Source organism: Seriola lalandi, unplaced genomic scaffold, assembly GCF_002814215.2.
Source record: "Seriola lalandi dorsalis isolate HSWRI2012SDOR001 ecotype SW California unplaced genomic scaffold, Sedor1 jcf7180002054694, whole genome shotgun sequence".
Taxonomy (NCBI): domain Eukaryota; kingdom Metazoa; phylum Chordata; class Actinopteri; order Carangiformes; family Carangidae; genus Seriola; species Seriola lalandi.
Window position 1 is genome coordinate 867,992 of NW_019525247.1, and position 23,279 is coordinate 891,270.

At 41.4% G+C, this 23,279-nt stretch overlaps 2 protein-coding genes across 5 annotated transcripts in view; both read right to left on the reverse strand.

Moving 5' to 3' along the window:
* Positions 1-796: 796 nt before the first annotated feature.
* Positions 797-20,276, reverse strand: pygmb (phosphorylase, glycogen, muscle b). Its single transcript, XM_023423853.2, has 20 exons — positions 19,919-20,276; positions 17,094-17,195; positions 15,228-15,306; positions 15,008-15,111; positions 14,304-14,435; positions 12,648-12,759; positions 12,480-12,562; positions 9,233-9,376; positions 8,955-9,047; positions 7,693-7,839; positions 6,622-6,785; positions 6,408-6,522; positions 6,017-6,118; positions 5,783-5,930; positions 5,641-5,699; positions 4,929-5,070; positions 4,520-4,727; positions 3,943-4,077; positions 2,487-2,553; positions 797-1,944 (listed from the first exon to the last, which is right to left on the reverse strand). The coding sequence occupies exons 1-20, from the start codon at positions 20,159-20,161 to the stop codon at positions 1,795-1,797; spliced, it is 2,529 nt and encodes an 842-aa protein (XP_023279621.1). The 5' UTR covers positions 20,162-20,276; the 3' UTR covers positions 797-1,794.
* Positions 20,277-22,252: 1,976 nt separating this feature from the next.
* sf1 (splicing factor 1) overlaps positions 22,253-23,279 on the reverse strand; it is an 11,052-nt gene continuing 10,025 nt past the window's right edge. For all 4 annotated transcript variants that reach the window (XM_023423813.2, XM_023423812.2, XM_023423811.2 and 1 more), the window contains exon 12: positions 22,253-23,279. This exon is cut by the window's right edge and continues 199 nt beyond it. In XM_023423813.2, coding sequence (XP_023279581.1) covers positions 23,159-23,279 — 121 coding nt within the window. In that variant the 3' untranslated portion in view covers positions 22,253-23,158.

Here is a 23,279-nt window from a genome sequence, read left to right on the forward strand (position 1 = left end):
GAAGCTCAGTTTGTATGTTTGCTCTTCCACTGCTCTCAGCTTTGTTGCCCTGGACTTCATTTGTATCTACGATATTTAACCCAGGATCGGCTTCATATTTCAGTCTGAATGTCTCTGGACGAGTGGTGAGAGTTTAGTGTATACTTGAATCCTGTGTATGTTTGTCTTTGTATTTTAACTCAGCTGCTATGACATTTTTATTTCCCTCCGGGGATTAATAAAGTCATCTATCTATCTATCTATCTATCCAATTGCACAAAACACCTTTTCTACTTAAGTAATGACACTTAAGGTTTAATTTCTCCCTAAGGGTGTTGCACAGAATCTCTTAACTTATTTCCTTAACTAAGGAAACCTTTTAAGTAATTTACAGCACTAAAACAGATTTACAGCAGTAAAATCCTACTGTTTCCATGGAGACAATTGGTTTGCTGCCAATAGCACTTCTGATAACCATTATCACTTTTGGGAAGTGGGTAACATTAAAGAGGTGTGCAGCTACGTCTGTAATTTGCTGTTGTCTTGACGGGAACGTCACCATGGTGAACTCTGGTCTCTAAGGTCTTTTGAGCGACAGTTTAACTGACTAAGTGATTCCTAAAGTTTGAGACTAAGATAAGGAGAAAACCTTAAATTCTTAAATGAACATTTGCATGAACGTGCAACTTTTTTTAGTTTGAAGAAATCTTAACTCAGACTTTAAGGAATATTTTAACTTCTGGTGTTTTATGCAGCTGTCCCCAGCTCTTATTTCATTTGTGCTACGGAGGTGCAGGAGTGAACAGAGACATGAAAATGTTTTTAGTCATTTATTGACTAAAGAAGAAGAAAAGCTCTGACTGACAGTGGAAACATTAGCTCCAGTGACAGCTCCTCCTGCAGTCAGACAGGATGCTGTTACAGTACATCAATCAGACTGAGATCCACAGCGTCATAGACACGTCCTATGTTAAACACACACAGCTACACTACAGAGAACACACACCTTCGAGAGAAGTTCAGTCACTTAGGTTTTAGGCAGAAGAGGCTTGGTTATTTTCTAACACAGGACACTTTAGGGACAGAGAGACGCACAAACATGCTGAGGAGGTCACAGGTAAACTGACGGGTCGATGCAGGGCTCCTCTGACCATCACCGACAACACAAATACATTCAGCAAACACCAGAGAACACAAACACTGACAGGGCAGTGAGATATTGATATGGAGGTTGATCAGCTGTGAATATGGAGACATGGCTTCCATCCAACACCGTCCAGTCACAGTGCTGCGTCGAGGCTCTCAGTCGTGGAAGACGCGGGCTGGTCTGGAACCAACACAGTTCTGAGGTCTGTTGGCATTTTTGCTGGGTTTTAGTCGCCGTCAAGGCTCGGAAGTAGAAGGGCAATGTAGTCAGGACATCACTGTTGTGTGAAAACCAGAATATGGAAGTCCAGGTCTGCTGGAAGATCACACCCTGGTATAACACTCGTTTGACCTTGAATTCTCAAACATCAGTGGTGAGGACATTTTGGAAAATAAGGGGCGTACTGGGCACTTTGACAAAACTCTGAGGTGGAGATGCAAGGTTTTCACTCAACAGTGAGAATATGTATTGCTGGTGCACACAGGGAAAACTAATACAGATTCTGAATAAGCCCATTTGGATACATATTAGTGCCAGAGGAAGTGCAAGTCGTAGAGGCAGTATGGGGATCAGTGGAGAAATAATGCCACAGTGAAGAAGCTACAGGGTTGATCTCCGGCGGCTGGACCACGTGGCGGGCTACAGAGAGGTGGAGGAGATGTGGTGCTTTAGCGAGGATCATCGGGAGCAGCGATCTTTTCCAGGCTGGGCTCCATGCCCCAGATCTCCCTGGCATACTGGGAGATGGTGCGATCGCTGGAGAATTTACCACAACCGGCGATGTTATGGATCACCATCTTGGTCCACTCTTTGGGGTTCTGTTATAACGGAGGAGGGGCAGTGGAAGACGAGATGTGACTTCACTGATTCTTGACAGAAAACTGGGCTGTTGCAATATATATATAGCACAGTATAATACAGTACCATATAGTACAGTATATTATAACACTACAGTACCATGTAGTATAATGTAGCACTGTCTAGAATCGAAATTATATGATATTAGTACAGTATAACTCAGCATGGTATAATTTATGACCTACTTTCATATGATAAAACCTGTGAAACAGACCTAGTATGCTTTGTATGGCAAAATAGTACAATACTACAATAGTACAGTGCACAGCATAATACAGTAAAGTAAAAAACAGTATGGCAGTGAAGTATAGTACAGAGTATAGAGCACATCTCAACATAGATGTATTCATCTAATACATAACGTGTCTGTAAAGGGTGCAACAGAGAACTGACAGAATTTCACACATACATACAGGAAGTGATGACAATAAAAACTGAGGTTTAACAGTTGATCTCAGTGATCGATGGCGCTGTTTTGACAGATTAATGAACGTATACTGACCTTGTAGAGCACGTTGACCTTCTCTTGGCATTTGATGTAGTCTTCGTAGTCTGCAAACACCTTGAACCTGCAGCACAGACAGTCAAGATGGATGAGATGATGCACTCTAATCACGCGACTTCTTAGACCTTAACAAGATTTTTATTTCAGAAAGTTTAAGAGATTTAATTTACAATTTGATTATGATGACATTATGATTCCATTAAAATGGGATTGGTGTGCAGGTACATCTAGTTTGGATCTTATCCAAGGCAGATTTAGTTTCTAGTGAAGTTAGTCACATGGTCAACATGTCTAAATTCACCATGAGAAAAACTGTAGACTAGATGTTGAAAATGAGGAGGTTCTACAACTTTAGAACAGTCTTCCTCTACTCACACGTCTTATCCAGCTGTTTGATTTTATGACTAAACGTTGATGGAGGAAATGATGCGGGTGTGATGTAGCTGGATCTGCTGAAGGCCTTTGACTACATTGTACAATTCTTCACAGTGTCAAAGTTACAATGTGTGGGGTTTGATCATAAACTAGTTTACTTCCTGCATTATAGGAAGAAGTAAAGTCTGTGATGTTGATGGGGCTGAATCAGAATCTAGTATGTTACATGTGGAGTACCACAGGGGTCTATTTTAGGGCTAGTTTAATTTCTTACATACAGTGGGGTTCAAGTACAAACAGTACAATTACACTTAATGGACAGTGAAAAGGCAACGTCATATTATCATGTGTATAATTAATATGATATCAATCTTTCATTTTTTAAATATCACGGTTATCGTCAATACCAGTGTATCATAACATCCCTGTACATTATTATTGAGCATCCTCCTAAATACCTGTGTTCACTATAATACCAATAAAATAATATAATAATAATAATAATAATAATAATAATAATAATAATAATAATAATAATAATACCAATGGTACAGTGTCAGCATAGCTACTGTGTGCATTCATGTGAGGTGTTGAGTAAATTATGTTGCCAAAAGCTCCTTGTCTTACACCAGCCTCGTGCTACACAGGGTCTTTGAGAAGTGTCACAGATTAATAAAAGAATTATTAACTCACAATTCTACTTCAGCCATCCTAACTGTCTTTGTGGCACTTAGTGTTTGTGATGTGGCTGTTATTTTTTATTCAACTTGTGGTGACATATTTTGGGATGTTAGGTTTTTATTGTTTAGTTTTATGTTACATGTCTTGTTTTTCCTTGTCTTCACTTTAACATGTTTTCCCTTGAAGATTACATCTGCAACCCATAAATAAATCATATCGGATCATATCCGTCACATAATCAAAGAAAGCAAAGTGTAATTTGGAGTGGGTTCATTCACATTCGTTTGACAGTGGATAACAGCGAAACACTAATAACACTGCAGGAGACAGGTGTGGGCTGTGTGTCGGCCTCTACAAAGTGCTGATTCCCCAGCCTCAGTGTTAGTGTGTCTCCTACCTGTCATGGTGCATCAGCATATTGACGAGGTCTTTGAAAAGGCCGGGCTGGTCGGGGCTGAAGAAGCCTCCTGATATCTGGTCCATGGCCTGCTTCAGCTCTGGGATGCGGTTGTAGTACGACACAGCGTCATAGCTGGGGACAAAGACATTTAGAAAATACTGGGTTAAGGTGTCCTGAGGAAACAGCTTATGGTCCGTGCATGAGCAAATGCATGTGCACATACATGAACGTGCGGTTCACTTACCAGTCCCGGTTAGGGGATTTGAAAAAATGGCCACCCCTCAACACGTCTTTCCTCTTACAAATGAAAAGTTAAATTCATAAACAATATAGCTCATCTTTCTCCAATACAATAAACTCAGAGGTTTTGTTAGAGCCTTACTTGTTTATAATATGACCAGTAGCTAATGTTAGCTAATATTAGCATATTTAAGACAGATATTACAAATAACTGACACCACATAGTCAATTCACTGTCTTAATTACTTTTTAGTACTATGCTGATGTTACACTCATTTACAAACACAGTCTCGGGTGTGTAATATCAGTCCTATTACACCATGATGAGACTCACCCTTTCTTGTCCAGAGCCTCAACATCAGGAACCCTCATGCCAAAGATGAAGAGGTTCTCCTCTCCGGCCTCCTCTGCCATCTCCACGTTGGCTCCGTCCATGGTGCCGATGGTGAGGGCGCCGTTCAGCATGAACTTCATGTTCCCGGTGCCGGAGGCCTCGGTGCCTGCTGTGGAGATTTGCTCCGACAGGTCCGCTGCAGGGATGGCTGCACAGAGGGGACAGTTGGACAGATACTCAGTATATCACGTCGGTGCATCGCCAATCTGACCCAGCTTCCAGCTTCCAGACACTGAGCCGAATCATTCAGTGTGAAAATCAAAGTTCAGGACGGTTCAGGACTTTCCAGCCTCATGTTAGACAGAGATAAGAGTTTAAAAACCATAATAAGATTAACAGCATCCATTACCCTTCTCAGCCAGAGTGACGCGATAGTTCTCCAGGAAGATGACCTTCAGGCGGTCTCCCACCACTGGGTCATTATTGATGATGTCTCCGATCGATGTGATCAGCTTGATGATCATCTTGGCAGTGTGGTAACCTGGAGCCGCCTGGAAACACAGAGGACCATCATGTCACCAAGTACAGCCTGGTTATAAAGAAGGTTTTCTGAATGTGGGAAGAAAAAACTGTTCAATCCGTGTGGAATCAAATGGTTTGTAGAAAAATCATTATTTCATCATCATTTCATTGAGCTGTGATGGTGGTGATCTTTACAAAATGGGATTTTTTTTTTTTTTTTTTTTTTTTTTTTAAAAAAGGGAAAAGCTTTTCACATTTCACTCTGAGCTTCAAAACCGCTCTTCAGAAACTTGTGGGTGACGTCACAGAGGCTACGTCCATCTTTATTCACAGTGTATGGACAAAATGTAGCCCCCCCTGAAAAACACTTCATGTCTTCCTGTGCGTGTCTCTGGCTACAGTGCAGGTGACGAGGGCTGATCAGTACAGATTTCGGTTTTCATCTCTGTACAGAGGGGATGGTACTGAAGGTGGCAACCTCACAGTGACAGCATTAAGACCCTGTGAAGCTTCACTCAGACCCTTCACCAGCAATATTGCTAAAACCATTTCCTGGTTTGCAAAGACTCTGGCATAATTCCAAACTACACACTTCTCACCTTTCCTCCAATCATGACTGTTCTGGGGGTCCACGACTTGTTGGGTTCCTTCTTGATGCCTTTAAAAAAAAGAAAGAGTTTACCTCATCTCTAAATATCCACTGCATGTTTTCCCAGCAGCTGAGTAAAAGAAGAAACTCACGGTTGTACAGGGTGATGATGTGGAGGCAGTTGAGCAGCTGTCTCTTGTACTCGTGGATCCTCTTCACGTGGACGTCAAACATGGAGTTGGGGTTGATCTTCACCTTGTACTGCTCTTCCAGATAGGCGGCAAACTTCATCTTGTTCTCCTGAAAGTTCAGTTCAAGCAGAGCAACGCGATTAGAAACAAACGGACAAAGACATAATAAACCGTTGTCTTCCTTTAAGCTCTCACCTGTTTGACTTTGGCGACGTCTCGAATGAAGGCGTCATCGTCGACAAAGTCCAGAAGATTCTTCAGCTGGTCCAGGTCGCGGATGTAGTCCTCACCAATCCTCTGCAAGAGGAACAGTCAGTGAAGCTGCATCCCCCACCTCCAATTTTTTAAAGCTCCATATTTTCCTCTTCTCCTGTGTTTTATTTGAAGTGTTGATCCATCAGAAGATACATTTGTGGTTTTAAGAACCAAAAACCATCTCAGTGTAGTTTAACATCTCCTCTCTCAGGCTTCTTTTATAAGGAATCTTTTATACTGATGGTTCAGTCAGCACAGTTTTAGTTTCCAGGACTCTGGATGATCACAATTATCCCTCTTAAGAGCTCTGTATGAACAAGAACAAACGCACCTCAGCGATGACCTCAGCCAGACCAGGGTTGCACATGACCAGCCAGCGCCGGGGTGTGATACCGTTGGTCTTGTTCTGAAACTTCTTAGGGTCGACTTCGTAGAAATCCTTGAACCTGGTGAAGGAGAGGAACCACAAGACTTATTCAAGTGTCAGCACAGAAAAACCTGAACACATCAAATCTGAGGCTGCAGAGTAGGTCAGGTTTTCCTACACTGTGTCTTTGATGATTTCCGAGTGGATACGAGCCACTCCGTTGACAGCGTGAGATCCCACGATGCACAGGTGAGCCATGTTGATTTTCTTGACGTCCCCTTCCTCGATCAGCGACATTCTGCGCATGCGATCGAAGTCGCCTGGGTAAAGCTTAGCGATGCGCTGCACAAGTGAAGAAGAGAGACGTCTGAGTACATCACAGATGTAACTGAGAACAAACCCACCAACACCTCAAAAATGAAGATTAGAATATCATTCAGGTCTTATCAGAGTTATTTCCCCCTTGAAGAAGCACACGCCCAGACTTAAAGTTCATCTTTCAATACATCAGAGATTTAAGGATGTCAGCGACTGATGGCTGTGGTGGGAGAGAAGACAACAGAAGAAACTAAATTTGGATTTATAGTACTTCCTGTTTGATTCTTACAATGATTACCACCTTGTGTTTGTAGTGGAGACACCTAATGCTAACCCAGCTCACCACTGACTTTGACCTTTAGCCACTAAAATCTAATCAGTTGGTCCTTGAGTCCAGGTGAATGTTTGTGCCAAACTTGAAGAGATTCCCTCAAGGTCTTGCGGAGATATTACGTTCACAAGGCAAAAACCACATTTTGTGAGGTCAGCGTGACCTTGACCTTTAGCCACCAAAATCTAATCAGTTTTTCCTTGAGTCCAAGTGAATGTTTTTGCCAGATTTTAAGAAGTTCCTTCAAGGCATTACTGAGATATCGTGTCCACAAGAATGGAACGGAGGGACAACCTGAAAACAATATGTCTCCAGCTCTGACTGTCATCGGCACAGTGGAATAAAAACCTGAGCAAGACAGTAAAGGCATCACATATGTATCTCCCCCTATATTACCACAGTATGGGTGATATGGTCAGGGGATGGAAAACCCACTTTGAAAATAAATCTATGAATAAACCGTTGTTTGTGGATCTGGTGCATTGTCTCCACTGCAGGACCTCGAACATGCATGCTTCTCGAAATCTTATCAATCCTGACAGAAAAGACTTAAAGCCTTCATAAACATAAGTACAGAAACGTGAGTCTCTCCCCTCGTACCTCCAGGTGCCTTCTGTTGATCTCGTAGATGATCTCCAGGTGACGAGGCAGGAGGTTCTGGAAGAGGTCAACGGGCCAGCGCTCCAGAGCCTCAGGCAGGACGGTGTGGTTGGTGTAGGCACAGGTACGGACCACGATGTCCCAGGCCTGCAGACAGAGGGGGGGGCGGAGTCACAGGCAGGTGGGTTAGAGAGATCTGACATCATCATACATACACACCAGAGTCTGAGAGTGCAAACCCAACCTGATACACTCATGCATCTCACACTCACCACAACAAGCAGCAGCTGGAAATGAAATTAAAATATGGATATTTTGTATTTTTTTCTAACATTAAATAAATGAAATACAAATACTGAATACATTGAATGAAATGTATTCTGTGTAAGAAATGACAGAAGATGAAAATGTAGTCTGACTTAACATCTTGTCTTCTAATAAAGTGTGGATCATAGTTTTTGTTTTCTACAGTTTGTGAAAAAGATGATCCTGTATGACAAAGTTCATCGCTCACTTCCTGTCACAGGGTGTGACTTAAATTCTGACTGATGTGAAATTCTGCTCTAGCTGACATGCTGCTGTGTCACTAGGAACTTTAAGCAGCGACAGTTGAAGGGACGGCTACAGCATGATGTGATGACGTAGATTCTGTCGACACCGACTGAAGTTGCAGCCCAACTGTCTACTGCTGGAGAAAGACTAGTTTGCCTTGTGATACGTTAAAGAGTCATGTTTGAAACTGTCATTTCGTTCATATTCAATTATACCATCAGTAGTTTTAGTGATTATGAGTATATCTGTTAATGACAGCTGCTAATTTGACTGATTTTTCCAGTTTAATCATAGACATGTCAGCCATCGCCAGCAGCGCTCCAGATGCTGAGAGGTGACCACAGGCTCATGTTCCAGTAGGTGATGGGGAAACCTTAAACACCTCACCGTGCTGTGTATTGATGAAACCATGACGCTGTCCTTGGTGCTGAAGTAACAGACAGATTTATACAAACTTCTCATCTAATATTAAATTGTCTCTAAAGTAAATATCAAGAGCTGTCTGTCATTTTAAGAGACACCTCAGTTTCCTGAAGTAGCGAAGTAACCGTTGTCAGAGTTAAATGTTGCTTAGCGATGTTTGATTTCCATTACTATGGCAACGCATTGGAATGTATACAGGCGACTCAGCCGTAGCTGCTTAAAGTCCCAAGTGTTGATGCAGAGAAGTGGAGCTGTGTGTATGACTGCACTGCTGGCAATCCACATACCTTCTCCCAAGTGAGTTTCTCCATGTCCACCAGGATCCTCATCAGCTCAGGGATGGCCATAGCAGGGTGAGTGTCGTTCAGCTGGATGGCCACCTGCAGATCAGATGGCAGATTTACACATTAACAAACATGGCAGACATTTGGTAAAAAAAATAAAAATTAAAAAAACTGTTGTCATCTAAATCTAAAAAAGGTCTGGATTGGCTGACATACTTATATAGTGTAATTTGTAACATATGATCATTTAATATGATATGATTGGATGATGGATCTCTGACCTTGTCTGGCAGTGTAGAAAGGTCCAACCGCACAAACTCTGTGGAGCCAAACTTGGAGGCCTTGAATCGTCGGACGATGTCTTGAAGAGTTGCAGCTACGACAAAGTACTCCTGTTTGAGACGCAGCTCCTTCCCTTCAAAGAACTGGACAGAGAACACACAGACAGCTGTTACAACCAGCAGGACAGTTTCACAGCACCTGTGCTAATTTACATACATTTTAATCTGGAGGTAACAGCTGCGTTTCTGTTTGAGATAAAGCTGCAGTTTTTTAACCACTTGGGGCAGCGATGCTCCACAACGAGCTAAATACTCAACATCCGACACATTTCCAACCTAGAAAACTGGTGAAGCCAAAGATTCTCTAAAGCAAAGATTCTTGGCTGCGCCGACAATGGTAAGAAATGTTATAAACTTCCTGTTTCCTAAGTGGGCGTGGTCATGATTGCTTGTTCATGTCAAAACAACAACACAATACAACTCTATATATACTTTTTCACCTTTTTGCTGCTCGTTTTAATCTGCTATTTTATATCCGACCAACCCAGAACAAGATCATATCAGTCCAATACTCTGTTTTCCCTCCAAAAACACTTCAATAATAACAATAATAGTATTATTAAGCAAAGAAACACAAGTTTTAATTCATGGTTTTTCATATAGGTCCCTCTGAACTTCTGTTTATCTGGTTGGAAGGCGACTTCTGCAGCTCTACTGCAGACGTGACACCAGAACCAGAACCAACAGAAAGAAGAAATCTGCTGCGAGAGCTGATGAGACTTAGTAGCTGAGGCAGAGACAGGTCTCCAATTAAGTTCATTTCCTCCTGATCTGTCTGAGAAATGACATTTTGATGTCAGAATCTTCTGAAGATCTGTGGCTTGTGAGAAATTGATCCAATATTTATCTCTGTGACTATGGGGAGAAAGAACGATCTGTGATCAGGTTCACACACACAACCTGCTGCTGGTTTCCTAAAGGGAGGAGGAGAAACCATGTGACACAGTTATAGGAAATGACTAACTGGCTTCTTTCTCAAGAGTCTCTGGTGAGGCTTGTAAAAAGTAGTTTAATTTCTGGTTTTACTCACTTCCAAACATCTCCTCCTTTTACCATTTCATTATCTTATCTTTATCACGTTATCTCTGCTTTCCAGTCTTCAGTGCAAATTTATAAGATTCATGACAGCGTTTCCTCTGTTCCTCTTATTTTTGTCTTATTTTTATTGTTTTTATTCATTACTTGGTCATTTATTGTTGTGTGTATAAATGTGTGTGTGAGAGAGAGAGTGGAAGGGGTTGTTTCATTTATTGCTTTTATTCTGTAAAGCACTTTGTGTTACATTGTTTGTATGAAAAGTGCTGTACAACTGATTGATTGATTGATTGATTTTTTTACACATCCAGCAGACACAGAGCAACATTAACATTCATGCTTGTGTCCACCTGATAATTCCAACTTTTGGTCTCTACCAGATCCAGAGTAAATATCTGGCTTTATGTTTGTTTTCTAGTTGTTATCTGCTGTTTGGTGCTGAACATGTAACATGTGAACAGTGGGTTTATCAGAGCTGCCTGCTGTTGTTTTTAGCTGATGAGTGAATAATTTGTGCATCATAAAACAAAAACAATGCGCTAAAAGAGGCTAAAGAGCTCTGAACTGTGGGTTCATCACCACAACTGACTGCTTTTCACACTTACACAAGTAATAATCTGATTAAAACCTATTGAATGGTGTAGCTTTAAAACACTGGCCAGCATCAGGTTACAGATCTCTACAGACTGGTGTCTGGTGAAAACACAGAAAGCTAGGAGAAACGTAATACTAATACTACTTAGTACTTTGTGCTGTGCATCAAAAACACATGAATAAATATTGGTTGAGTATTTTTTGTAGTTAATCCTCTAAATTTCTGAATGAAATGTTTGACTGTGAGATGAAGAAATGTTCTAACCACTTGCTGGCTACTTCTGAACGCTTGTATGACACTCTGACCCATCACTCTCTTAGAATCACTGGGTTCATTTAACAATATAGACATGGCCATGATCTCATCGACAGTTTTGACCGATGTTTTGACCAGAGTTTCTTCTTCGCCTGAGAGTGTTCAGAAAGTATCAGAAGATTGAGCTTCTCAGTATCTATATGCATACATGACTAAATGATCATTTCTGGTTAGTCACTCCAGATTAGCCAAATTTATTTAATTTAAGTACAACATTATTACCCAAACAGAGCGTTCTATCTTACAGACTTTGTGCTTCAACTTTGACCAACCATACTTTTGAAGTTGTTTAGATCATCTGCACAAACAGCTGATTATCTGACTGCTTGTGTTTCCTGTCTCATCGTGCGTTTAGCTTGGCGAGTCCAGAAAGTGTTGGCCAAAACTACAGGGGCACTCTGAGACCGCAGATCTCTGCCAATGCATGTCAAACAACATGAACCACATTTAAGATAAACTAGAATCACCTCCTCGTGGTTGTCTGCCTCCTCCACTCACAGTAGTGTCTGGATGAACAGGGATGTGACCAGAGTCATATCAAATATGAACCATTTGTGTGAAATTTGGTCATAATTGCTGAATGAAGTCTGGAGTAATGGCTAAAAAGTATTTTGTGAGGTCACACTGACCTTTGACCTTTGACCATCAAAATGTAATCAGTTCATCCTTGAGTTCTTGTATGAATGCCCTTGAATGTTTGTGTCCAATAGAAGTTCTGTCAAGGCGTTACTGAGATATCGTGTCCACAAGAATGGGACGGATGGACCGACAACCCAAAAACAATATTCCCCTGGCTCTGACTGACGCTCGCATGGAGGCATCTGGATCTACCCCAAAATTTAATGGGTTCTTCCCAGGCCCCTCCCTCATCCCTCCACCAAAACAAGTGAAAAACGTTTTAATGTTCTAACATTCTAACGTTCCAACTGTTCTAACATTCAAACTGTTCTAATATTCTAACGTTCTAAGTGTTCCAACTGTTCTAACGTTCTAATTGTTCAAACATCATCATCATTAATCGTCTTATTATCATAATACAATCATTTAAACATAACCTCCTTTACGTTTTCACTGTGTTGCCAGGTTTATCAAAGACAAATTTCCATTTTATGTAACTCTAATGGACGATAAAGTTTTTCTCTCATCTTATGTTGGTGGACGTAATAAGTGGCAATAAACTGGACGGACGCTACACAGTAAAATGTAGACAGAAGAAGAGTTGGTGTAAATAGATCCACTTACATTGTCATTGGGGTAGAGAACTCTGGAGATGTTCTCTGCCAGGTTTCGATCCAGCACAGCTTGGATGTAGCCGCCGACATTAACTGTAGGACAAATTCAGATTCTTCATTTTTTCTCTTATTGTTTAAGCTTCTTTAGATTTGTATTCAGTGGCTGATGAACACTCACAGTCTTTGAGGTTGAAGTCACATGGAGCCTTGGCAGACCACAGTCTCATGGTGTTGACAATGTTGTTTCTGTAGCCGGGCACTGGGGTGTCATAGGGAAGAGCCAGGACCACCTGATCAAAACAAAATCCTATATATTAAATACGCTGCTCGTTAATACATTATTTCTCTGTGCAAACATTTTAACATCAATACGGATATTGATTATCTGGAATCAATGCTGTGGTTAGCTGATCTCAATATCTGTCAGGACATTTCATGTATAGACGGACCAATGCATCAGTGTGGCTGATTGGTGGATATTAGACATATCACTATAATAACAAGAAATGTCAATACAGAAATGGCAACTAAATATACAATGCAATATATAGACAGAGAGAGAGAGAGAGAGAGAGAGAGAGAGAGAGAGAGAACTTTAAATATTCATGACTACAACAACCAATCCTAATTTTTAGAAATTAACATTTTTTTCTATTATATACTAAGAGTTAACACAAGCTCATGAAGCTTCATCAGGACATCTGAGTGAATGCTTAATGCATAAGTAATGACCCCACATCTGTCATCATTTTATTTTGACTACTAAACTCCGATTGGTCAGCTTTTCCCAACTGAGCCCCGCCCACTTCAAACCAGTAACAAAAGACAGGTAAAAAATTAATAGACAGAAATAACTAATGAGCAGTAATCAGAACTGTGCTAATGGTTCTAATGTTGTAACTGTTCTAACAGTCCACTTCAAAAATGGACAGAACTCACAAATGAAAATGTTCAGAGCTGTTCCAACATTCTAACTGTTTTAAATTTCTAACTGTAGTAATCGTAGTAATTATTCTAACACTAACTGTTCTACCGTTCTAACATTCTAACTGTTCCAACACTAACTGTTCTACCATTCTAACATTGTAAGTGTTCTAACATTCTGACTGTTCTAACACTAACTGTTCTACCGTTCTAACATTCTAACACTAACTGTTCTACCGTTCTAACATTCTAACACTAACTGTTCTACCGTTCTAACATTCTGACTTTTCTAACACTAATTGTTCATACCATTCTAACATTTTAACTGTTCTAACATTTTAACTATTCTACTGTTCTAACACTGACTGTTCTAACATTCCAACTGTTCTAAGACTAATTGTTTTACCGTTCTAACATTCTGACCGTTCTAGCATTCTAACTTTTCTAACACTAATTGTTCTACCATTCTAACATTAGAACTTTCATAACAACTGTTCTAACACTAACTGTTCTACCGATCTAACATTAGAACTTTCATAACATTCTAACTGTTCTAACATTAACTGCTCTACTGTTATAACATTCTAACTGTTCTTAGTGTTTTAACTATTTTAACTGATCTAACAGTTGTAACTTTTTCTAATGTTTTACTGTTCAAACAATTGAATTGTTATGGCATTCTAACTGATCTAACTGATGTAATTGTTCTAACGTTCTACTTGTTCAAACTGTGCTAAAATCAATATTAGCCTGAACAATCTCGTATTAGTCCAGCTCCATGCAGGAAACTAGGTAAATTTGTGCATTAATTATTATTAATAGTCATATTATAATAACACATTCATCCATCTTTCTGTAGTCGTGTACAGTGTGTACAGTCCTGTAGTGGTGTGAGTCCTCTCCTGCTAACCTGTGTGTCGACCCACTTCACTCCATCAGCTGTATGTTCCACTCTGCCATAGAAATGGACCGGGCGCATGTACTCGGGCCGAGCCTTCTCCCAGGGGTTACCGTAACGCAGCCAGTCATCGGCTTCTTCCACCTGTGGAGTCACGACACTGTGTTTATCTCATGTGCTTTGAGACATGCCACTGTGGCTCTTCCTGATGTTCACATTTACCATATTTACAGGTATTATTTAAATGTGAGATAAGCTGAACTGTGAAATACAGGGATTGTGGGGAGAATAAGAAAACATAGAAAAGACAAAATGATGCTAAACATATAAACTTGCTGTAACATTTTTAAGGAAATGTTTCATTCTTAGATTTGATTCCCATGTAGACGTGCCAAGGTTTCCATATCCTTCTATAGTTCATTTAAGATTTTTATAAATAAAACTTCAAATGGCATTTATTATTGTCGAAATGTCGTGGCATGTTTTGACATACCGATGCATGCAAATGTCAGAAACAATGCATGATGGGATATATTAATCCTAAAATGGATGTTAAGGACTGGCTGCGCTCTATTTGGTTTTTTTGTTTACATGCTGCACGGAGCTGTCGCCATCTGCTGTGATGCATCACTAACAATTTCTTCAGGCCTATTATTGGCTGCTTCATTGCCTGAGGGAATGCATTGTGGACAGGACACTCCACTCTGTGAATATACCTGCCAGCCATTGACAATTTTCTGATTGAAGATGCCGAACTCATAGCGGATTCCATATCCATAAGCGGCCAGACCCAGAGATGCCATGGAGTCCAGGAAACAGGCTGAGGAGACAACAGAGATAAAAGAGGAGGAGGGAGGGGTGTGGGGTAAGACAAGGCTGTCCACAGCACTAAACATCACTGTGTCAGCAGCCAATCAGAAGAGAGCAGGAGCTCACCAGCCAGACGACCCAGCCCGCCATTGCCTAGACCGGCATCTTCCTCGATGTCCTGCAGCTCCTCCATGTCCAGACCCAGCTGAGGAACACACCAACATTTGCTTACAAAGAAAGCTGCAGTGACCTCTGGGTCCAGCTATAAATACATGTGTCATTCCTCTCCATGTTAAAACAACACAGTAATGTGAGGTGTTTCAGGGCTCAACATTTTGATTTTAACTGAAGTGGAAATCAGGCTGACCCTCGTCTTTTCTTAAAGCCGCAGCCTCAAACTAAAACCTGGATGTCACTGACGTCCCCCTCCTGATGTCTGGGTTTGTGTTGTTGTGACTGTGGTATCAAACACTGGTACTCGTGGCCATTAAAAGGGACTGCTCCTGTGAAAACAGTTGTATAATGTCTTCTGTGACCCAAGGGAGCTTTTAACTCTGAGAAAATAACCCCTGATGATGTCACCAGACTTATTCCAACTTGAGCTTTGACACCAGAGATCTATCACAGGAAGTCTGAGTTATAAACCGAGTCATGGAGCTTTAAAGACAAGAAAGTTTTGAGGTACCCGCGTTTATTCTACTCTGTCTACACTGTGGTTTATGGAGTCACAGGAGTGCCACGAAAAAGAAAGAAAGAAAATAAATGAGGAAATAAAAACAGGAATAAATAAAAAAATATGTACATTTAAACTTTTCAACAATACGGTAAACACAAACGTTTTTATTCTTTTATCTCAGTAACACCTTGATGAAATTTCGTCAAATTTGGCACAACCTACGCAAGGACTCAAGGATAATCTGATTAGAATTTTTGGTGGCTAAAGGTCAAAGGTCAAGGTCACAGTGATGTCACAACACAAAACAAGATTTTGGCCTTGTGAACGCAATATCTCGAGAATTCCTCAAGAGAATCCCTTCACATTTGGTACAAACGTTCACTTTGGAGAACTGATTAGATTTTGGTGGTTAAAAGTCAAAAGGTCAAGGTCACTGTGACTTTGCAAAACACTCTAGCCATTACTCAAAACTTCACAGCAATTATGATGATTTTCAATACAAATGGTTCATATTTTTCTATGACTAGTCTGAGTGAAGGAGGCAGACAACCACGAAGAGGTGATTCTGTTTTGTTTTTTTTTTGTTTTGTTTTTTTAAAATGGCACTCCGATGACTCCATAGTGATACTGCTACCTTTACTTCTCCCGACCATTTCCCATGGAGGCTGATGAAAAGTTACCACTGGTTGCATTACAGGATTGAGGATCCAGTTTTCCTGGATCTTCACACGTGTTATCTGTCTCTTGTGTAATACTGATTCACCTGAGAACCCCTTCAATGCCCTTTTGCACCGACTCTGAAGACTGTGGTTCAGTCCCAAGCCGGCCCCTACAGTACCCCCCCTATCCTCTCCACCTCTGATGACTGCCATATTAAGAGATGTGCAAAATTAAAATCATATCATGTGGAGGTGAGAGGAAGTGGGAATTTAAAACATCCAACAACTAGTCTACACCAGAGCTGACCCGTCATTCTCCACCACCCCTGACAGGAAGTACAGCTGCTGGACTATAGAAGAGTATAAACAAACCTGTAGCTATATTTTATCCAACACTAGCTATTTGTGGTGGTTTAGAAATCACAGAATTAGCAAAGGAACCATCACTTATACTCATGCATCGGCCAATTAAGGCAGAGTCTACCTCCGTCTCCATCTCTGAATGTGTGAATGTTTTTGGGATGTTCTGGGATGACACCTTTTATCATTTTGGTTTGTTTTTCTAGGTTTGATACCCTCAGTTCTGTTCTTTGTGGGATTCATTTGGGAATGTCCTTAATTCCTGTGTCCTTTTCCCCCCATGATCCTTTGCCTTACCTGGTATGTGGCTTCATCACAGGCATTCTCCAAAGCGAGATTAACCATGGTGTTCTGCAGAGTCCGGCCCATGTAAAACTCCAGGGAGAGGTAGTAGACACGCTGCAGGAGAACAGAGGAAACAAGTCTGTGAAGCCTTTAAATTTCCACCTGATATAAAGCTGCAGTAATTTATATGTTCTTTCAGTTTTTTTATATCATAACATCTTCCTGCAAAAACTTTTACAAAAGCAGCAAACATCATCCACTATGTGACAGGATACAAAAGATTAAAATAAAAAACGTAGAGCAGGGGGACACTAATAATAAGACATACGTGCTCTGTTTGCCGTCTCTCATGGTGCTGTAACATTATCTCTGGTAGGAAACAACAGCAGCTGTCAGAGACAACAGCAGAGCTAATACAATATCACTTACACTACACAGAGAAGTGAATCAAACCACAACCACATTTCCCCGTTCGCAGCTCTGCAACATGTGAATACACCCTGTGTGCACTGAAGAAGGGCCTGACAAACATGGCAACAATTCTCCAAACTTTACGAGGACGTGTGAAACAGTTTGGCAGCGTCTCTGACCTTCTGCCATACAACGTCCGTGACCTTGCTGCTGACTGATGGTGGGAGTCGTACTCGGAAAAATCTACATGCCAAAGTGACAAAGGCATCAGGTGGTCAGAATAAATAGATAAGGAGGGCCTGTGCTCTGTTTACAAAGGTTGTACATGAAACCCTATTGGAATTGTTGTGTCTATTATTTTTGAGTTTAGTTTTTGCGATTGAAGGACATCATTCTTTAACAAACTTCTAGAAGAACATTCTGATCGACATCGTATTTGGTCTAATGTTCTTACCTTAAGACCTTTGCGATGTTAAATTGTGAAGCTTTTGAGTTTTCGTTGAAAGGCCCGCCCATAGCGGCGCGGCGAATTTCAATGTTTCACCATGAAAGGCGAAGTTTTTATAACTCCAGCACACATCATCCAAACAGAGTCCCAGCCTGAAGACACGTACATGACAAAACTCTGTTCTAATCATAGCGCCCCCTTGTGGCAACAGGAAATGTCACGTTTTTCCACTTTGATGTACATCTCCTAACAGGTTGACCACACCCACCTCAAACCACCTGAAAGTGAAAAGTGACTCTTCGTTGAACTGTGGCGGCGAATTTTGATGTTTCACCATTAAACAGGAAGTTGTTTTAACTGTAATATACATTGTCCAGTCAACCCCAAACTTGACATGTTTGATGACAACCCCACACTGAAGACACCTCCAAACTAATATGAAGTCATACTCGTTGAACCACCCACTGAAAACAGGAAGTATCCCTTTGCAAAATGACATTTTTAAAAAGGGGCGTATCCAGGGCGTAATGCATGTTGACTGTCAAGGGGCTCCTGACCGCGGCCCTGAGATGTATGACAGGGCGTGGGCCCGTATAAGGCAGCTTTCAGTTTTAATTATCCTTATTAGCAAATATTAACTGCAATTTGGAGGGATTTCAGGTGCATGGAGAAGAGATGTTTTGCGCATGGTCTACGAAAAATGGCTCAATTGCGCCCCCTATAATATTTCAACAAAATAGTCCTTGCAGTACATTCTGCCCACCTGTACGAGCCAAATCCTAAACCCAAAAGGAAGTCAGCCATCTTGGATTTACGATGCAATTGTGTCACAGTTTTTTCCATGTACAGGTGTCGTACATTAATAACTCCTCCTCCATTGACACCATACTTGGTCAGTCTAATCTGAAGATCTCTGCAATGGTAATTTGGCACAGGAAGTTGTTGAGGGGCTATTGATGCTAAACCAGCATCTTCTTACAGCTGGAGAAAATGATTTGTAGTCCAGGGCGTCTCTGTAGCACCACAATGATTCATTTATGGGATGTTGTGACACATTTTAACTTCAACAAATAACTGCAGCTCCTGCACTTTGGATATTACCTTTGGCCATAATGCAACTTCAATAATTATTCAGCCCTCGCCTGAATGCAGTCAGTGCTCGAGTCCAAGTCCAAGTGTGAGTCAGCAGGGCTCAAGTCCAAGTCGAGCCGCAAGTCCTCCATGAGTACTACAACACTGCATCACCCTCACGTAGTGGGTTTAGGGTTATGGCTATGATAAATGATGAAGTTGAATATTCCACTGAGCCTCCTGGTCCAGCAACAGTGAAGCTGAGTGCAGGACATCTATGTGTTAAACTGAGACAGTAACTGGAAACATTATGCAGTACATCTTGATCTGCCCTTTTAACAATGTGTGGCCATTTTGTGATCTGCAGTGTGTGGTGGTGGTGGGGATGGAGGGAGGGCACAACATGCAATTACGTAACACGTTTCATCCACCAGCTGAGTCTCCTAATTCCAGACAGAGGGGGAGAACACGGTGTTTGGTGCACACATCTGAAGCACGGCGGCCCTGCAGCGTCCTCTGTGGCGCACGTAGCTCCTCATCATCATCATCAGATGAAGGTGACTGAGCAGCAGGTTATGTAACAGACATGTCTGTCACAGAGGAGAGGGAGAGTCCTCACACACACACACACACACACACACACACACTGTCTCAGAGCGTCGAGACAAAACAGCTCTAACATTCCTATAAATGGATATGAAGAGGAACGCAGCACACAAACATACACACGCGCACACACATATACGCGAACGCGCAGGGGCCATCAGTTGCAGCAGAGGGCCCGGCATCCCCGCCCACTGCTCAGCTGTGTGTGTGTGTGTGTGTGTGTGTGTGTGTGTGTGTGTGTGTGTGTGTGTGTGCGCGCGCGCGCGTGCGTGCAGGACTGCGGCATCAGCCCTCTGCTTACTTTAGGGTCTTTCTCATAGTAATGCTGCTGCGTCCGGATCCAGCGGCCCACCAGGTGGTCTCGGACTGTGTTGGCCAGGGCAAAATAGTAGTCCCGCTTGGTGGCCACATTTCGGTCCTTCACCAGGGTGAAGTGGAGGTGTCGGTTGAAATTAGTTTTCAGGTCGGCAACATTCTCCACCCCGGCCAGGCCACGGACCGAGATTTGCTTCCTCTTGTCCTGGTCTGTGAGCGGCTTGGCCATGTTCCCTGACGTCCTGTCTACACTGTCCACTGGATGTTTGAATTAAACTTGAGAACTTGAACAAACAGTCCGTCCTCCTTCCTTCCGACTCTGCACCGAGCACAGTCAGCCTGTGGGATGTGACCAGCCTCTTTTATGTCACGTAGCCAGCGTCAAACTACACCGAACGAAATAACCACTTCCTGCTAAGAATTTCAAAATAAAATCAAAATTTGTCACAGCTAACGAACCCATCGAGAATTAAAAAGTGCGTCACACGCCTCAATGAAGCTAATTTCCCTTCATAAGCAGCAGATTAATGATTAGCGTCTACTCACATCCAAACTATAGATAGTTTTAGCTAAGAAGAATCCTAAAGAGCTGAAAATAGCATTTCTTTTTTACAAATTATTTGGTCAATTAGCAAGAAAAATAGATGGCGGAAATGGGTAATCGTGCTTTTATTTTTATGTCAAAATCACTGTACTTCCGGCCTTAATCTGTATAATTTGCCTCACTTGTAGATGGAGAAAAAAGTACAGAAACTAGAGGATCAACAGAGGCAAAACGAAGAAGAACAATACCAGTTGAGTCTGTAAAATGTGTTTTACTTACATGTGGATATTTGAACGAGTTAAAATATAAACTAGAATTAAGGTTGTATGCCCCGCCAACCAGTCAAGTATCAGGAAATATGATCACATCCCTCCTTCCTGAGTTAGTGTTGAATAATGGACAGAAGTTTTTTAATATGATGTTACAGTGAAGTTGACTTTTGGATTTAAAATGTCATCACTTACGGTCATTTTGTGTTATAATTAGTGTATGAATTTGTGAATTATGTACAAAAATGTGAGGTCAAAGTGACCTTGAACTTTGACCTTTACCCACCAAACTCTTATCAGTTCATCCTTGAGTCCAAGTAAATGTTTGAAGATGTTTACTCAAGGTGTTACTGAGATATCATGTTCACAAGAATGGGACGGACAATGCAAAAACATAATGCCTCTGGGAGGCATAAAAACAACAATTCAAAAAGATCCAATTAAACATATAGGCTCGTTCTTGACCTTGGTTTAATGAAGGAAAAGAAATCTTAATCCAGGGTCATCTATTATCATTTCTGTAGAGCTTTCAACCACATCCCAGTCTTCATTCATGAGCAAATGGAGTTTGTTCAGTTGTCCATCACGTGATATAAATACTTTAGCAATAACAGCTGGTTGTATATAAGGTAACGAGATTATAACATAACATCCTGTATGTGTAGAAAGTCTCCAGACCCCTTCACTTGTTGAGATGTTGCAGTTTTCAGACTCTTTACTATGACTTTCTCTGGATCATCTGAGATGTTTCTACAGCTTGACTGGAGTCCACCTTTGGTAAACTCAGCTGATTAGAACTGATATGGAGACACACACCTGTCTATAGCAGGTTTCACAGAGGACAATGAAGATCAGAGCAGAAATCATGAGGAAGGAACTGCTGCAGAGACAGGAGGCTGGAGAGACCTGAAAGTGTCTGTCCACCGACAGTCCCCAGCAAACCTGACATCTGTATCTGCAAAGAACAGCAGAAAATCCCCAAATCCAGATGTACAAAGGTTTTCAGACCCACTGTGATCACTGCAGAAGGTGCTTCAAGTAAGACCTGAGTAAAGTGTGTGAATACTCATCTCAATGTATTTAATAATTTGCAAAACTTTCTAAAATTCTGTTTTGACTTTGTCATTATGGGGTAATAAGTTGTGATTGGAGAGGAAATGATTTGAGCATAAGGCTTCATGGACGTCTGTCTTATAATAAATACATCCATGGAGAAATACAGCTGCCTTACAAGTTGAAGTCTGGTGGACATGAGCAGAAATGCCACATCATTTTTAATAAAGTTTTTTTTTTTTTTTTTACAACTACACGTCTGTGTAAGTGCAGACTTCCTCAACAGCTCGGAGGCAGTGGAGACTCGGGACAAAACCCTTATGTAACTTATTTGAATGAGGCAGCCAGCAGTGCGTTGCCTGGGGAGGGAAAAAAAACACTTGGCAACCATTGTGACACAAAGGGTCTCACATCCATGAAAGGAGAAATGAGGCTGCGCTACAGGACAAAAAGGTGAAATGGATCAGTTTAATTCTAAACCAAGCAAGTTTTCAACAGCTATTCCATAACACAACAGACCGAGTCCGGAAACAGTAAAACTGACATTTTCCTTCTCCAACAACTCAAAGGACAAACTGATGTGTTCGTCCTGCGGAAGCAACAAAAACACTGCACACAGCATCTGATCAGAGCAGAGAGAGGCAGGAAAACAAGGATATATCAGATTCTCAGCATTCAAGTAGTGCAGGGGGGGGTCAGAGGCTCAGCAGCATCAAACCCCCCTTTAAACTCAGCGTCACAACTGAGACACACACGAGTAACAAAAGAGAGAAAAAAAAAAAAAAGCCTGGGAATTTCTGGAAAACAATCAGACAACTACAGAACTAAGGTACGGTTCACATCTCATTACAAAAATATTAATCTTATTCAACTCAGAGCCGACACAGGGAAGATGAAAGTATAAATGTGTCACTTTAAACAAAGGCTGTTTAAAATGAGTCATGCAAGTTAAAGTTCAATATATTAAATTCAATGAAAGTTACGTTTCCAGGTTTGATGAGACTGTTCAGCACAAATTCAACTTGCAGCTATTTGAGAAATTTATTTGATGAACGAATGACATGACAAAGTTGTGTAGCACTGCAGAACATGTGGCAGAGAGCGACGCTGTGTGTGTGTGTGTGTGTGTGTACACAAGGAGCTTTGTATTAATCTAAACTTTAAAAACAGGAAAAATAACTAATTAAGTTACACAACTTTACAAATTGAACTAACACGGCCTTGTTGTTTCACAATATTCAGGATTAATAAAAAATAAAGCACTGGTTATATTTTCTGTGACACACATAGACACTCTAACATCAGTCTATTGGATATCTGGTGAACAATCTGCTGCAGCGCCAAGACTCTTGTGGTGGGGTTAATTCTGCGGTGGAGGAGGTGGGGGGGCAGGAGGCATGCCAAAGGGGGGCATGCCTGGTACCCCCATTCCCATCATGGTGACAAAGTTGGAGGGGTCCATGGGTGGCGGGGGTGGTGGT